This window comes from Macrotis lagotis, chromosome 3 (assembly GCF_037893015.1).
Source record: "Macrotis lagotis isolate mMagLag1 chromosome 3, bilby.v1.9.chrom.fasta, whole genome shotgun sequence".
NCBI lineage: Eukaryota > Metazoa > Chordata > Mammalia > Peramelemorphia > Peramelidae > Macrotis > Macrotis lagotis.
Window position 1 is genome coordinate 81,472,373 of NC_133660.1, and position 18,168 is coordinate 81,490,540.

Sequence of the window (18,168 nt, forward strand, 5' to 3'; positions counted from 1 at the left end):
AAAAGTCCTGATCTTCTAATAGAACCAGATGAAATCTGTGCTTCAAATTTTTAATTTAAAAGAATCCACTTAGAGCATTTTGAACATAAGTTGGAGACTGTTACAGTGTCTTAAGGGGAAGGCATCTAAACTGTTTTTGTTAAGTATTAGACTGACTCACAAATGTGCACACTATATCTTTGCAACTTTTTTTGTCTTGTCTAGTCAATAGAACTTCAGTATACAGTATGTGAAGTGTGTCAGTTAAGTTGGTCACACCAGCATCTATCAAGCTTCTTAGTACTTTGTGATTCAGTTAAAAATATGTTCTTTCCCAGACTTGGGCCAAGGTGCTGCATCTGAGGGATATGCCATAATTTGATTTGCATACATTAGAGCACATGTAGGGGAATCTTAGCTTCAGTAGTAACATGACAATGTATATAGTGAAATGTCTTTTTATTATGTGCTTTGCATATTATGTAAATACTTTGCAAGTCTTTCCCTACTCCCATCTCCTTTTTTTCTTTTATTTATTTATTTGTTTGTTTGTTTGTTTGTTTGTTTTGATTTAAGCAATGTTTGGCCTAAAAGAGTAATATGCTTGCTGCTTAATCAAAGGATTAAAATTTTAAAGAAGAAAAAAAAAAGGGAAAGCATGAACTCTTAACACATAGGAAATAATCCAGAGAGCAGTAGCAGAGTGTGTAGGGTCAGACCTTCTGTTGGGTGGAACACTTCCTAGAAGCTGTCAAATTACACCAAGTCATATGCTGGAAAACCAGTGGGGTTGCTAATGAAGTCTATTTATGTTCTCATGAGCAAAGTCCTTGTTGCAGCCAGCATACAAGAAACCTCTAGCTTCCTATGATTTTTGCTTTCACATTGAGTTCCTATCAATGTAGGAGGATCAAACTTCAGTGATCATTACCCAGTTCTCTAAGAAAAACATCAACATTCAAAACAATCTCATCATCTGTTGTCTACCATCCAAACCCATAGACAGTGGTGACAAAACTATTTGTGTCTGGGGCTCTAGGGAGGGACAGTCTTCTATGGAAGATGATTATTACATTAAGTCCTTGTTCATAGCATGAGTTGAATTTTTTCCTAGCAGCTGTTGTCTTTGGAAAGAACACACAAGGCCTTTATCCTAAGTATTAATCTGTGACCTTCTTTTAATTGTCATTCTGAATACTGAGAAGAGATGGATGGGTATGTGTGTGACAAGGGCAAGGGAGAAAAAGGAATTGGAAGAGAAAGAAAAAGGTGCTGTAAATACTAGACAACTGTTAATTACTCAGAATATCTCTGTATTTCTTATTTCCTTCTCTATCTCTGGCCTTGTTACATACTAACTTATTTATATGTTAATAATACAAAGTGACTTTAGCTTATTTTTTTCTTTATAAAATGTTATTTTTATGATTATTATAGTAATTATCAAAACTAGCTATGTTCTGCTTGAAACAACTGTAAAATTTGAGTATTAAAAAGTTTGGGTCACCTAGCTTCATTCCGAATATTCTGATTCTTCTACTTACTACACTGTGTAATCACTCAGCCACTTGGGGCCTCATCTTCCACACTTTTGGGACAGCTGGGTGACACAGCATCAGCCAAGGAGTCAGCAGTACCTGAGTTCAAATTCAACCTCAGATACTTGACCCTTACTAGTTGCATGACTCCAAGCAAGTCACTTAATCTTGATTGTCTCATATCCAGGGCCATCTCCAGTCATCCTAATCCATATCTGGTCACTGGACTCAGATGGCTCTAAAGGAGAAACTGAGGTTGGTGACTTAGCACAGCAGCCCCTCACTCAAATCCAATTCATGTGCTTATCATGACATCATCTCCTGTTGTCATGGTCTTCTTCAGGAATGAAAGACAACAAAACAACAGATACTTTACTGTGTGATCCTGGGCAAGTCACTTACTTTTGTTTGCTTCAGTTTCCTCATCTAGAAAATAAACTGGAGAAAGAAATGGGAAACCACTCCAGTATCTTTGCCAAGAAAATCCCAAATGAGTTCACAATTGAATAACTGAATTTCCACTTAAAATATAGGATGACTTCTAAGCTCCATTCTAGCTCTAAATCTTATGATGCAATTGTAAAAGAAATATTTCATACCTCTGCCATCATTATTATAGAGGAACCAACTTCTCTATTGAATCAATCAGCCAGAAAAAGAAAGTAGATAGGAAGAAAGTCTAGAAAGGTCCCTTTTGAAACAATCATTAGGTGGAAAAAGTCCTTGAACAGTTTTGCAGAAGGAGGTAAAGTCCTTGGATGAAATGAAGTAGCAAGTAAATTTGGCCATGGGCCCCATGGATCTTCTATAAAATATGAAGCTAATTGGGAACATAGAGTTCATTTTCTAGCCAGTGCAGAAGAGAGTACAGTGCCAGTCAACCCCTGGGAGAAAATAACTTGGGGAAAAGAATAGAAGACCAATTCTTTCCTCCTACTTACCTTGGTGTTGTGATATTCAAAGGGTCTCCTATAATCCCGGAGACATCAATGATGGTGGCAGTATTTGCATCAGCACCAAGGACCAAATAGATATTTTTAGGAAAGACAACATTTAGACCAGCAAAGACCCCCCCCCCCATTAGAAAGCTCAACCATATTTAAGGAAAAATTCAGAAAAAGATTTCCTTCAAATAGGAGCTGTGAGTCACATTTTTTACAATATTCACACACTAACCTTGAGCTCACTTTTCCCTAATCTGTAAAAACTGGTGGGAAAGTGCATCATAAACTCTCTAATTTGATAGGGAATGAAGTGAATAGAATTAAGAGGACAATTTACACAAAGACAACATTATAGAGAAAATATTTTAAAAGACTTTAGAACTCTGACCAAATAATAAACTAGGCATCTGGAAAACTGAATATGGATCCAGGATATTGCCTCCTGTTATAAAGATGATGAACTTAAAATCCAGAATGAGACATTCTTTTTTGGATATGGCAATGTGGAAATTTGTTTTTTGCTAGACTGTTTTTCTGCAAGTTTCTTTTTTGTTTGTTAATTCATTTGTTTTCCAAATGGGGAGGGGACAGTGAGAAGAGAAATAAATGTTTGTACAATTTTTTTAAAGAGATGTAAAATACCCTAGAGATCATTTAATTTAGAAGTGGTTATTGACCGTTTTGTGTCTTGGATGCTTTTGGCAGTTTGGTAAATGAAGCCTGAGAATCCCTTTATAGAAATAATATTGAAATTTAGTTATCAAGACTTTTTTTTAAAAAGCAAGTTTCATAGACCCTAATTTAATAATCACTTTCCAAAATATAACAATACATCAAGGGTCACACACATACACATACGCAGAATAAGTTACGCAGAATAAGTTCCTTGAATGCAAGAATTGTTTAATTTTTGTTGTGGTATCTTCAGATCCTGGCATAGTGACTGGTGTAGGGGTATGCACCTAATAAATGTTTGTTGATTGATTGGCTGATGGGAAAAAAAGTTGTTCAATTATTTTGTGCATACATACCATAGTACACAAAAAAATCAGTTTAAAAAGAAAAAAATGAAGACAAATGTAGCAGAAGTATATGACATCAAACATTACTCATAAAGAATGGCTTTTAATTCAAAGACAAAGAAGCATTAAACAGGGGTGGCTAGGTTGCACAGTGAATAGAGCACCAGCCCTAGAGTCAGGAGTACCTGAGTTCAAATCTGGCCTCAGACACTAAACCTAACTGTGTGGCCTTGGGCAAGCCACTTAACCCAACTGTGTGGCCTTGGGCAAGCCACTTAACCCCACTGCCTTGCAAAAACTTAAAACAAAAAAAAAAACAACAAAACAACATTAAACCGAGAGGACAAAGTCCATTCCCAGAGGACTTAGCAGACAGAACTTCTTCAGTTGGAAGAGGGTAAGATTAATCATGTTGACCCTGCTCACCCTTTATCCCTCCATTCAGTAAACTTCAATAGCTCCCCATGATCTCCAGGATCTCATAATAAATAAAATCCTATACACATGTGAAAAGGTCTGTACTAAAATCTTGATTAACCAGAAGCCTTAGTGAATTAGGGGAGGGGGATAGACTAGTATGGGGTAGCAAGGACTTTGTTCCCCCCTGTGGGAAGTGCTACTGATCCAGGGATCTGGCAAGGGAAATGGTCTAGGAAAGGAAAAGAAAATGACAGAAGTCAAAGGAGGAAATGGGCCAAGTTGCCACGATGGCTATCAAGAGAATAATGAAATAGAACAGTGATGAGTCCTATTTGGCTGGAGCCATGAAGAGGACTTAGTATAATAAAGTTAGAGATGTAGGTTAAAGTTGGATGTAGAAGACTTTAAATCACATTTACTTGAACTTAAGAAATAACTCAAAGTATTTGAGAAGAGGATGGGGGGACATAGCACATGAGTTCTGATTACTGTGGTAGTTGAGTATGTAGGGAAGGGCCAAAAAGATGGAAACCAGAGAAAGAATTGGCAGGGAGAGTGATGAGGGGAGAGAATGTGAAAGTCAATGTAAAGATGGGATTTGCAGCTGATGGAATGTGGCAGGTGAGGGAAAGGGAAGAATCAAGGAATCCAGCCAGGATGACTGAAAAACTGTCAGTACCAACAAGAGAGCTGGAAAAAGGGAAAAGATTTAGGAAGTTATTTTTGATTCTATGTATTTCTCTATGTGTGTGTACAGGTTAATCTCAAGGGTTGATCCTATTAAAATGTACCAAAGCTTTCTTTGTGGGGATATAGATGTTCTGAATGATAAGATTAATGGCACTGACAAATACAATGCAATACTTTTGGGGGGAGGGGAAGGGGAAGGGGAAACAGAAACTTACTTCCTATTAGCTGCAAAATAATCAGGAAGATAAATCCCCAGAATTGCAGTAAAGAAAGTGACTGTGCTGATCTTTGTGCTCTGTTCCTATTCCTATGTTTCCTAAAAGATTAAAACCATTAACTGTAGCAAATAATGTATTTAGGAAAATATAGACAAAACTTTAGAAAATATGGGGAGATTCATTATTAGAAGGCCAGCTCAACAGCTAATGATGTGTTCTGAACATGCCATCTCATGGAGACCCACCTGTTAGGAAGTGAAGAGCTCCTGTTCAGTATAATCAACATTGTTGAAAGAACATATATGCCGAATCGTGGATTGGAAAAATAGTGAATAATTTACTTTAAATGAACTTTATGTGGAAAGGAACAATATTAGAAAAGGTTAAAGAGACAGTGTGACACCAGAGTGTGGAATGAAGTTTACTCAGTAGGCAATATCAAACTCTTCTGAGAAGAGTAGTGACATGGTAATTTCTGCATAAAAAGATCAGTGCTGTAGCAATATATATGAAGGATAATTTGGGGAAGATAGAAGTAGAAGCAGAAAAATCTTCCTAGACAAACTGAAATAATTCAGGCAGAGTGTAACATTGGCTTTCATTAGAAATGAGAGTAGGGGGTGTTAGTAAAAATAAACAGATGGAGATAGTTACAAGAAAAAATTTAGAATCTCCAGGGTATCTTAATTAAGATGACAAAGATTTGAACATAGGAACTGGATGGGTGACAGAAACTAGATCTGGGGCTTTAATCTGTATAGAGAATTATCCTTACAGCATGAATGTATATATAAAACAAATACAAGGTCACTTTTGAGGGGTTGGGAGAAGGCATTATCAACTGTGAGAATTCTGAGCAAAAGCTTCATGTAAAGGTGACTTTTGAAATGGATCTTGAAGGAAATGAGATTCTAAGAGATGGCCGTGAAGCAGGAGTGCATTCCAGGAATGGAGAAAGGATGTCCATGAAAGGAATTGGTTAGGGTTAAAAAAAGATTTGGAACTCATTTATGTAGAAATAATAGTTGAAACTTTAGGAGTGAATGAAATTGCAGAGGAGAGAACAGGGGAACCAAGGACTGAATTTTGGAAAATAACCACCATAAATATTCAGGAAAGGATAAGGAGTTATTGAAGGAGACAGAAAGGTGCAATTAGAATAGGAGACAGAATACAAAGTCTAGGAAGCCTAAGGAGGAGAAAGTTACCAGAAGAGCAAATGTTCAAGAATGTAAAAAGATGTAAAGAGGACAAAATAATATGAAGACAGAATAAAGGCCATTGGATTGATCAGTTATGAAGTCACTGGTGACATTGAGGAGAGAAATTTCAGTGAACTGCTAGTGGTGAAATCTATATTGCAAGATATTGAGTTGAGAGGGTGGGGGATAAGATAGTGGATCCAACAGGTGGAGGCAACTCAAGAAGTCGGGGGAGCAGGAAGATGATGGTATGGTAACTGGATGGAATACAAGGATCAAGGGAAGACCTGAATGTTTGTATTCAGGTAGGAAAGAGTCATTGGAGAGAGAGAGATTGAAGGGAAGATAGGAGCAGAGGGGAAGCTGGCTGGAACCTAGTTCTAGAGAAGATAGGACTCTCTGGGATCAAATGAATGCACAAGTTTAAAAGATCAGGTCAGAATTATTAGACTTCCTCAGACACAGTAAGAAAGGAGGAGAGAATATAGTAGAAGATAATTTTCCTGAAGGGAGAAGTAGTCTTTATTTTCCTATTTGTATTCCCAAGATCTACCACATAATAATTGTTTAATAAATTCTGGTTGATTTACCGGTGATGTTAAAATGCTTTGAGGAGAAGGGAAATTTCCAAGGTTCTACTTTGCAAAAGTGACTTTTGTCTTGGTCTCATGGAGCCTTGCCAGGTCTTTGCCTCAAAATTTTCAAGGGCTACTTGTTGTGCAGCATGATCATGATGAAATTTCATCACTAAGAAACATAACCTCATAAATGTATGGGAACCACCCCAGAAATGGATTGAAGATTAAAAGAAAACTTGTTTGAACCCTAGTTCTTCTGTATACTATCTCTGTGTCCTTTGAGTAAATCAAAGCCTCTGTGGTCCTCAGTTCCTAGACTGCAAAATGAGGGGTGGTCAATGATCTCTATAGTCCCTTCTAGCATTAAATATGATGAATTAAATACTAAGGTATAATAGTTCATTAAACAAGAAATCTTTCATCTTAAAAAGGAGTATTTCAAAATTAAGACTTTTATGATCCTAATAGTATGATTACTCATACCATTTATATGATCAAATTTTTGGCTCAGCATTGTTTGAGAAATCTAAAAACAAAGTTTTTCAAATTTTCAAAGTTTTTCAAATCTTCTGTCTTACAGCAATATATTCTGTCTGCATAAAGTCTTTGTGCCATTATAAATTTTTAGCCTTTTAGACTTTTAAGAAGTCTTTATGTATAGAAAAACTCATCTGACATTTAAAGGCAAATAAGATTTTTTTGTTTTCCTGACAGCTGGCATTGACCAACTATTTTGCTCACCATGGATAGGACACAGATTTCTCATCTGCAATAGCCATTTTTATGGTAACAGAATTCAAAATAAGAACAAATTAGGTACACTTTACATAATACAAATTATTTTAAACTTAAATTTCATTTTAGATTTCATTTCTTTCATATCTGTTGCTTGTGTTTTTTAAAAAGTTTTAATTTACCTAAAGATTTTATAAATCAGTTTTCATAATGATTAATGATTCTTACTTATAGCCCCTAAGTACTTACTAATAAGTTAACCTTCTACAGAGCAGTGCTGTGCAGTGAGGCTTGACACTGCAGATAGAGGATCTGGGGGTCTTCCATTTAACTGCTCATGTGACCTTGGACATACCATTTAACTTTCTGAATCTTACTTTCCTCAGTTATAAAATGAGTTGGTCTGGATAATCTCTCTTCTAGTCTTTATATCTATGGCCCTATTACCTCTATTTCAATATAATGTCATACAAGTAAATAATTAATATAATTATCAAATTATCTGTATTTGCCACTTACCAGATAGTTGTTACCTTTCATTAAATACAAAATCAAGGACAAATAAGAGCTGTATCATGGACCATGAAATGTCACTGTAGTTTCTAGGCAACCTTTATGTAAAAGATAAATGACTGAGGCAAGGGCTAATTGTTGGATGATAAACATTCTTGTTCCCCCCACCCCCACCCCATTCAAGTCACTAGTATATATAGTGTCAAAGAAGACCCTAGATCTCACCGACCCTCTACCATCACCACTATCAAATCAATTAATATCAAACAGGGAGTCGTGTTTGATTGAATTAGAACACCTCATAGAGGTTCCTTAACTCTGAATATGTGGCTGTTTTCTAAACCCCAAATGAAAACAACCCTGTACCAACTGAATGATTTCTCCCACATGCTACCACACCCAAACTAAAGTTTGGAATCATCAGGTAAAATAGGAATCTCTCACTATTTTGATGTTTAAATAATGTCTTGCTCTAATTCTGTTTTTATCTACAAATAAACCAAATATTGACTATATATAAATTCAACAATTAAAGCAAACCCTACAAAATGATATGATTTCTTGAGAAGCAAAGTTTCGTTTTCCTAAAAGTCATATAATATTATTTTTAAAAAATAAAACAAAACTTTTGCTATAATGTAACTGCCTGTCACCTTGGAGATTTGCACAAATTTTATTGACCAATAATGACAAATCTTACTATAAATGTGTCTGTGAGCAAGTCACTCAACCACCCCTAGTCTCAGTTTTCTTATCTATAAAATAAGAAGGTTGTACTTTTTTGAGGTTCCAACTCTAGATCAATGATTATATGATGCCATGAACTTTGCTGAGGATGCCCAGAATTTTATTAGTCATTTTGGCCAGACAGAGACTATCTGTAGAATTGGATAGAAATGGCTCAGAACCCAGATTCTAGCATATATGCTCACTGTGTGATCCTAGACAGGAAACTTAACCTCTCTGGGTTCCAGGCATTTTTCTGGTCTGCAGGTTTCCAGGAAAGCCCTGACCTGCCTAGGCACAGGAAACTCTTCACCAGAAACTTCTTTATAAATGAAATCTCTGGTCCAGTACCTATTATTTTTAGCCAGAGAAGCACATTAGTCTGATGTTCTCAATTTACCCAGATTCCCAGATTATAATTTTTCTGAGTTCTAATACCTCAGTTTATAAACTCCAATTTGGGTTATCTTTTCATGAATGCATTATCATGTATTTATCTCCACTAAAGTTTATCTGCCACTTTTCTACCTACTTTTAGAAAGAAGCTCAAGTAGTTGTCTCGCAATTTATCTCTATCAGCTTGACAAGTCATTACTGGACAAAGCTTAGTGATATCTGCACTCTTAAATACCTCACCACTCATTCTAGCACATTTATGAAGAATAATAACCAAGATTGGTCTCAACACCAGTCCTTCAAGTCTGCTATCAGATGCATTTTTTTTCACTGAATGCATATACATTTCTCTCTTTCTTGTTTTCTATTAAACAATTTCCTAATTCTCCAAATCTCACAGTGACTTTGTATGGTGAATTTCCCTTTTTTTCCCCTCTGATGGTGCCATGAACTGAGTGCAGACCTAGAGTCAGCAAGACTCCTCCTCTTAAGTTCAAATCTGGCTTCAGATGCTTACCAGCTGGGTGATCCTGGGCAAGTCATTTAATTATTTTTGCTTTATTTATAAAATCAACTGGAGAAAGAAATGGCAAACCACTCCAGTATGTTTGCCAAGAAAACCCCAAATGGGGTCAAGAAGCGTCAGACACTACTGAAAGACATTGAAAACAATTGTTTTATTGATAAATTTTGCTATTACATCTCCAGAATTTCTCCAGAGTTTCTAAGTGTAGGTCTGCTTTCCCCAAAGTTATTCTTTGTAAAAAAAAAAAATAGAACCCCCCCCAAAAAAGATAAAGGAAAAACAACAACAAATAACAACCCAGTTCCACAATGATGGTTAATGCGAAGTCCCACATTCATAACCTACTTCACCTCTGTAAAGAATGCAAAAAGGTGGTTGTCTCCTTTCTTCTCTAGGGTCAAAGTTTGATCATTATGAATTACACAATGCTGAGTTTCATTTTTTTTTGACTGTTCTTTCAGTTTATATTGTAATCATTAGGCATATTGTTTTCCTAGTACCACTTTCTTCACATTGCATGACTTCCCTTGCTTCTCTGCATTCATTATATTCACTGTTTCTCATCACAAGGTAGGTTTTCATTACATGATTTGTTTTGTCCCAATCGATGGTCATGTTTTGTTTCTAATTCTTTGGTAATACAAATAATTTAGACTTTGTGCAATGTTCTTTTTTAAACCTCTTTAGGGCATATAGGTCAAAGAATATGATCATTTTAATCACTTTGTTTTTATGATTTTTACAATTTTTTTTAGTTTTTTTTTTATTTTTTTGTAAGGCAAACGGGGTTAAGTGGCTTGCCCAAGGCCACACAGCTAGGTAATTACTAAGTGTCTGAGACCGGATTTGAACCCAGGTACTCCTGATTCCAGGGCCAGTGCTTTATCCACTACGCCACCTAGCCGCCCCAATTTTTACAATTTTTACAATTCTAAAATTGACCCAGAAGGGTCAACCAATTCACTGTTCTACAAAAAATCCCATGGCAATTCAGTCCATCAATGATTATTCCCATCTGTTTTTATATTTGCCAATTTATTGAATGTGTGGTGAAATCACAGAGTTGCTTTGATTTGCATTTCTGTTGTTATTGATTTAAAGCAATCTTTCATATGATTGTTTATAGTTCACAATTCTTTTGAGAACATTTGTTTCTCTCCTTTGATCTCTTCCCTGTTGGAGGGTTAACTATTTTTAAATTAACTTTCGGTACAGGACTTTGTTATTGGCTTTCTGAAAGGCTTAATAAATTAAATTAAATCCATTGTTTCTTGCTTGTCTGCAGTTTTATTTAGCCTCTGAAAGAATTCTGACATATATCCTATTTCTTAGCATGTGTATTTATGTAGGTATGTACTTATTTGCATATGATTATTCTAGATACACTATCAGAATAGTCCTTACATTTTAGAGGGTAGAGAGGTACCCCTGTAGGAATATGCCACTTTCCAGTGAAAATTTGTTTAGTTTTTAGCCAAACAAAGGAAAAGTACCTCATTCAGATTTGTTCAGTGCCCCAATTGATAAAATTGTTGGCAAGAATTATCCAGGATACAAGAATTTGCCCCAACTTTAGTAGTAAGGTGTATATCTAGATTTTTCAATAAAATACAGCAGAAGTGCAATAAAAGATTAACATTTAATGTATCATTTTTCTAGATTGATACCTTGTTCCTGCCTATGATTTTGAGCTAGAAGCTCTGATTATGGATGTTTTAATCAATGGAAAAGGGCAAATATAGATGCTCTTTATCCCAAACTGTGGCTTTCTACTTGTGACCACAATGGGTTGCATGGGCTACTGAAAAAATAATTTCTCTCAGACTAAAAAGAGATGGAATGGATAAAGAGATTCTGGAAGGCTAGCAACATTGGAGTACTAGACAAGGAAGAGGACAAGGGCCTAGAAAAGGAGGGGGAAAAGAGTCCTGAGCAGTAGCAACCTGTCATTTAGGCTGGCAAAAATTACACATCTCAACAGACAATCTATTCTATTTCCAGCAACATGCCCAAGACGACTGCTTCTTCCTGAATATTCCTTTGATAATTCCATATTTTGTGTGGAATCTAACTGGGGTTAAAAAGATCTGAGTCAACCACCTGGGTTGCCTGGGATAAAGTTGGTTGTCTCCAGAGGCAAACAGGAAATTAGGCCCTTTCATAACAACCTGGGGCAGCAACTTTTATCATGAGATACTGCTAAACACACACATATAGTCCAGAGTAAAGGGTTTCAAATATGTGGCCCACAACATTGGTCAGATTAAAATGAAATTGAAAAATATTTAACATAATAAAAATATAACAGAACATAGATAATGCTAATATGTGGTTTTCTAAGTCTATGTACCTGTAGGGAATTATTAACTATGATTTAGTGGCCCCCATTTTTTCTTCAGATTTGACAACTCTGGTCCAGTGATCTTCCTCTGGAAATTCAAGATGAGGAACTCACATATTCTTGGTTGTTCTTGGACAATTCTTTTGATGAACTAGTGAAATAAACCTTAACACTGGAATATGATAAATTTCTGTCAGATCAAATCGATGAATCTAATAGAATTGATAGAGAATACTTAACTATGGTGGAAAAGAGGACTGTGAAGTATTTATAAATGTGTCATAATAGAGGGTTTGATTTGCAGTCAGGAAGATGAGTTCAAATTAGTCGCATAGTGGTTGTATGATCCAGGTTAAATGGTTTAACTTCCTCAGCTGATTTCCTACATATATATATATATATATATATATATATATACATATATATATATATATATATATATATATATAATAGGCTCAATGTTAGTCTTAGAGCAAAGAGGAAATTCAAGTCTTACCCCTCACTTTTCAGCTCTGTGAACCTGGACAAATCATTTAGCAATTCAGCCTTTCCAGGACACTCTTGGAACCTTGTTTATTAGTTGCCACTGTGTATCAGTCAAAGAGGTTTCCACACCAGATTTCCTCATACTTATGCAATCATAAATCCTAATCCACCCTTACCTTAAAAAGAAAAAAAAAGAAAAAAGAATCATACTCCCCAAGGGTTGTTTTATTTCTCTAACTTAGTACTGGAAAGCACCAATCCCAAGACCTTATTTTAATCCGCATATACCTCCAGAGGGTTGGTAAAGCCCTAAGAGTATTATTAATAATAATAGATAGCAGAATACATCACAGCTCTGCTGAAGCCCTCCCCACTCTCCTATATCCTTTTTCCATCAAAACACATCCCAAATAAGTCTCTATTGTAATAAGATCACCAGCCCAGTTAATCCAGGGTGTAATATCCAGGATCAGTCACAGCTCTTGACTCTGAGACCACATATCTGGTTTGGCTTTTACATACCAGCAAGTAGTATCTGTCACATGTGTGTCAGAGGTTTCCCCTGTCCCTATTAAGATCTTTTTCCTGGCTTTTTAAAAGTGTAGTGCTCAGCTGCACCCAAATTGACTGCAATCTTCTTCAAGGTGCTAAAATGACCTCCCAAAATAACCACTCCACATAGATAGTACATAATTGAAACACATGTTCATTCTGCAATTTTCATCTCTGGCATAGGCACTAGAGCATGGTGACCCACCATAACATCAGTAAGAAGTCTGTGAATTTGGACCGAAACCAATTCTAAAATAAGTTTCTTACTGGCTGACAGCTGGAGCTGGCCAGCTGACCCTCACCTACATAGTTTGTTTGTTTGTTTGGGGAGCACGAGGAAGGACAGTTAAAATAGTTTTTCACTCCTGGGTTGAGATTTTTTGGCCCCAAGTCATCCAATACTTTCTTCTCCCTTCACCCCCTTAATTTTGATGTAGAGTTATTTCATTGGAGTAAAGGAACCTGGAGACACTGAGAAATTATGACTTGTCCAGGGTCACACATACAACCTCAGAAAGGATAACTTGCCCAGATTCTAGGTCCCTGAGAGTAAATGACTTCTCCAGGGTCACACAGTAGCTGGCTTGCCTGAGTCACTGTGAGTAAATGACTGGGCCAGGGTCACCCGACACCTGGATGACCTTGCCCAAAGTTACACTAGACCTGGGTCAAAGAGATTCATTGATGACCTTGCCCAAAGTTACACTAGATCTGGGTCAAAGAGATTCATTGATGACCTTGCCCAAAGTTACACTAGACCTGGGTCAAAGAGAGTACTCGACTCTGCCAGGGCCACACAGCGCCTGGATGACACAGTGTTCTTGCCCAGGTCACATCCCCTTGATGGCACTGACTTCAAAGGCTGGAATAGCATCTTGAACCCTGGAAGGCTAAGCGGCTTGCGCACAGTCGTCCTTGGCTAAGGCGTATCACGGGCAGCCTTGACCCGGCTGTCCCCGACTCCGGGCCGATCCTCTCTCCCTTCCTCCCTTCCCCCGAAAATCCATCTGGTGTCAGTGGCTCAGCCTTCTCCCGCTGAGGCTCAGCTGAGTCCCTGCTTTTAAAAATAGCCGGTGCGAGGCTTGCCGCCCATCCCCCGTCCCGCCCCCCGGACCGCGGCCGCTGGGGGGGTTTCCGTGCTCCCAGCCTCCCGGGAGGGGGGCAGGGGAAGGGGGACACGGCCCCTCGCCCTGCCGAGGCCGGCTCCTCGCGCCCGGCCGCCCGCGGCCCGATGCGCCCGGGACCCGGGGCCCCGGCATGTCGGGGTCCGCAGGCATCCAGCCCCCGGGGGCCGGGAGCGAGGCTCGGCAGATGCTCCCCAAGAGAAGGCTGGAGGGCGGGGAGCGGTGCCCGCCCAAGCGCAAGGCTCGCTGGGGTCTTCTGACCAGCCAAGGTTAGTAGAGCGGCTCCCTCGGCACTCCCGGCCCCGCGGTCCGGCCCGCACGCCGGCCCCGCGCCGGGGACGTGTCCAGCCTGGGCCAGGGCTGGGGAGGCCAGCACGGTCCGTGCCCTGGAGGCCAGCACGGCCAGTGCCCTGGAGGCCAGCACGGTCCGTGCCCTGGAGGCCAGCACGGTCCGTGCCCTGGAGGCCAGCACGGTCCGTGCCCTGGAGGCCAGCACGGTCAGTGCCCTGGAGGCCAGTACGGTCAGTGCCCTGGAAGCCAGCACCGTCCCTGCCCCGACTTTGCTCCTTTTTGCATTCCCACCCGGGGAAGGAGCATCAGCTGGTTGAGCCTCCCCTCCCTGGGGGCGCCTGGGAGGAAGGTTTGTGGCCAACTCTCTGCATTCCGGCTCTTCACCCTCCTGTTTCTGGGGCGCCTTGACAGGGAGCGAGGAGAGCGGTGATCCCCCTCCTTCCAGGACCAGGGGGCCGCCTAAAGAAGGGGTCCGGGTAATTTAGATTGGGGGGGAGAATATTTCAGTGATTGCCGTCCCACACAGTCTAGAGTAGAAGTTCCAAACAACAACAGTAACAACAACAATAATATAAGGCTTATAATAATGGATGAATAAAGACCGTTGAACAAATTAGGGAAATGTGATTTCAGTGAGACCGCTATTTTCAAAAAACAAAGACCATTATGAAGTGTTGTCTATTTCAGGAAAAAAACAGTGAAATGTTTGGAAAAGACCTAACTGGGAAATGATAAACTATTCAAACAAATTCAACAATATTTACACAATGGTTTGAAATGCCACATGACACTTTTATATTTAAGATTGTTAGAGGGGATTACAGAACAGCCGTGCTTTTGTTGTTTTTAATCGATGGAAAGTATTATTTGCTTTGGGAAATTTGGGATACATGATTTGCCTAGGGAACTCTGCATATAGAAACGCACTGCTCTCATACATACAAATCATTCATTTCTTTCAAATTCTAGTCCTAGAATGTTACTTGCTTCAGAGATGCTACAGAGGTTAAGTGACCAGCCCAGGATCACACTGATTGTATACATGAACCTGAATAATATTATGTTTTTTTTCCTGTGCACAAAACATGTTTTTAATATTAGTTGGAAAAGATTAGCTCACTTCATTCAAGTTCTTAAAAATGTGCGTCATTCATTGGGTGGCCTTCTGGTAATGTTTATGATAATGGCAGTCATGAGTTTTTTTATTTTTATTTTTTTCTTTTTCATTTCCTTACCCTCCTATTTTAAGGATTACAGAAGGATGAAACCAAGTAAATTAACATAAGGGGAAAACATTTAAAGTTCAAAAAAAGCTAGAGGAAAAAGTATAAGCACAATATAGCTTATGTAATTTTCCATGGGAGAAAAAATAAAATTAAATGAGCATGAAGAAAGATGAGTCAGATTTGAGGGATATAAAAGTTTGTGTGTATCATGTGAATGTATGTATGTATTGACACAAGCAAATCACAGGAAGAATTCATGTAATTTTCTATGGGGGGAATAAAATAATTGAGGATGAAGAAAGAGATGAATCAGATTTTGGGGGTTCCAATTAGATTATAAACAAGAGGTAGTGGGGACAGCTAGGTGTCGCAGTAGATAGCACATTGACCCTGGAGCCAGTGGGACCTGAGTTCAAATCTAATCTCATTCACTTAATAATTATCTAGATGTGAGATTTTGGGCAAGTCATTTAATCCCATTGCCTTGCAAAAATCAAAAAATAAAAGAAGTAACATAAAAGGAAAGATCTTTGTTTTATTTAGCCTTCCTCTGGACAAATGAACAAGAAACATACTGAAAATGATTACTCCAAAATTTTTGTATTTCAAAAGGGTTTCAGGGAAGCTAGGTGGCGCAGTGGATACAGCATCGGCCCTGGAGTCAGGAGTAGCTGAGTTCAAATTTGACCTCAGACACTAAATAATTACCTAGCTGTGTGGCCTTGGGCAAGTCACTTAACCCCATTGCCTTGCAAAAACCAAACAAACAAGCAAACAAACAAATAAAGGGGGTTTCAAATAACTAAAGTAATAATAAAATAACGTCACAAAGCCCAGATATCCAATTGTGTTCAAAAAGACTGACAAAAAATTGCCATTATTTTGAAAATATCAATATATACTTGACATCAAGTTGTAAAAAACTGTTAAAACTGCAACACACAGTCATCTAACCATTATTGTTTAGGAGATGACCCACTTTTTTTTCTACATTCATTCTACAAATAGTTAATAAACAAATCAAGGCACTGTACTTGGGTGGTGGGAGATACTTTTTAAAAACAGTAATCCTTTCCCTTAAGGAGCTTACAATCTAGAGGAAGGCAAAGATATATACATACATATTATATATAAACTATATACATATATATAAATGCATATTTTATTTATAACCTATATGCATATAGAATATCAATAGATGGCAGGACAAAGATCACAGGACACACATGTATGTGGATGTGTGCATGCATGTAGTAATTGTTACCCAAAAAAGAGGTATTGGGGGAAGGTGAAAGGAGCTAGCATTTACTGTGTTTACAAATATTATCTTGTTTGATCTGCATACAACCCTGTGAAGTATTTCCCCATTTTAGACCTGGGGAACCTGAGGTAAGGTTAAGTGATTTGCTCAGGTCCTATAACTAGGAAATATTTGAGCTTGACTTTGAATTCAAGTCTTCTCTGGATCTTCCTGATCACACTCTTATCTACTGCTTCATCTAGCTTCCTATGAGGTTCCTGAGGATTTAAGGAAAGGCTTCAAAAAGGGAAGGATCATTTCAGCTAGTTCTTGAAGAATACTTGCTATTTTCAATCTTTTTTTTAAGGTTTTTGCAAGGCAAAGGGGGTTAAGTGGCTTGCCCAAGGCCACACAGCAAGGTAATTATTAAGTGTCTGAGGTCAGATTTGAACTCAGGTACTCCTGACTCCAGGGCCGGTGCTCTATCCACTGCACCGCCTAGCCACCCCCAATACTTGGTATTTAACAAGAAAAGAAGGTGATCCAGGTGGAGGAACCAGCAGGAACAAAGGTGTGGGAAACACAAGCTCTGGGTGTGTGTGTGTGTGTGTATGTGTGTGTGTCTGTAAATTTTGCTTAATTTGACAAGAGGTTACACAGAGAGAATGAGTGGGATCCAAAATGTGTCCAATCTTGAATTTTGTAGCAAAGGGCCTTGGACTTTATATTTTTGGAGAACCAATGAGACATCTATGTGGGAAGTAACACAATATGGTATGTTACTACTCCTATTATGACTTGCTTGCACCAGAAATGGGGACCAGAAAGAGACTGAAGTACAGTCATGGAATAATAAAAGGTCTGGCCTTGGATGGTTATAATTTTTTTTGCAAGAGGACAGTATGGTTTAATGGGAAGACCACTCTGCACTGGATGAGAAAACCTGGACTCTAACCCTATTTCTGCCACTCACTACTTCTGTGATCCTGAGCAAATTATTAAACTTCTCTAAAACTATTTCTTTTCATCTATAAAAATGGGATAACAATACCTGAATTTCCTCTGCCTTTCAAAAGTAAGGGTTATTACTTAATTATTGGGGGTTCCCAAAAGTTTTTGTTTATGTAAGTTATATCTCTTTTACCTTATTGGGAATTAAAAACTGACATTTTAAAAATTAATTCATTTAAAAATAATCCATTTTTGTTAAACTTTAAAATGAAAAGCAGTTATATTTTAAAGAGCTTCAGTAAGAAGAGTGGCATTCTAAAGTATATTTTTGCAAATCTCTTTAATGTTTGGCTTAATAGAATGTGTAGCATATCCCTTTCTGCATTCAATCTGTTGCAATATTTTTTGGGGGTGGAAGTTTATGAAGAAAATTTGGCTTGTGAGATATGTAATTGGAAATAGGAGTGTTT

The 18,168-nt window shown here is 38.1% G+C and overlaps 1 protein-coding gene across 2 annotated transcripts in view; it reads left to right on the forward strand.

Moving 5' to 3' along the window:
- The first annotated feature begins 135 nt into the window (after positions 1–135).
- LOC141517666 (ankyrin repeat and SOCS box protein 5-like) overlaps positions 136–18,168 on the forward strand; it is a 54,366-nt gene continuing 36,333 nt past the window's right edge. The window contains exon 1 of one of the 2 annotated variants that reach the window (XM_074228933.1): positions 136–6,318. In XM_074228933.1, coding sequence (XP_074085034.1) covers positions 6,264–6,318 — 55 coding nt within the window. In that variant the 5' untranslated portion in view covers positions 136–6,263. Of the gene's footprint in view, positions 6,319–14,108; positions 14,260–18,168 lie in introns of those variants that run through there. The other variant, XM_074228931.1, reaches the window with a different exon arrangement.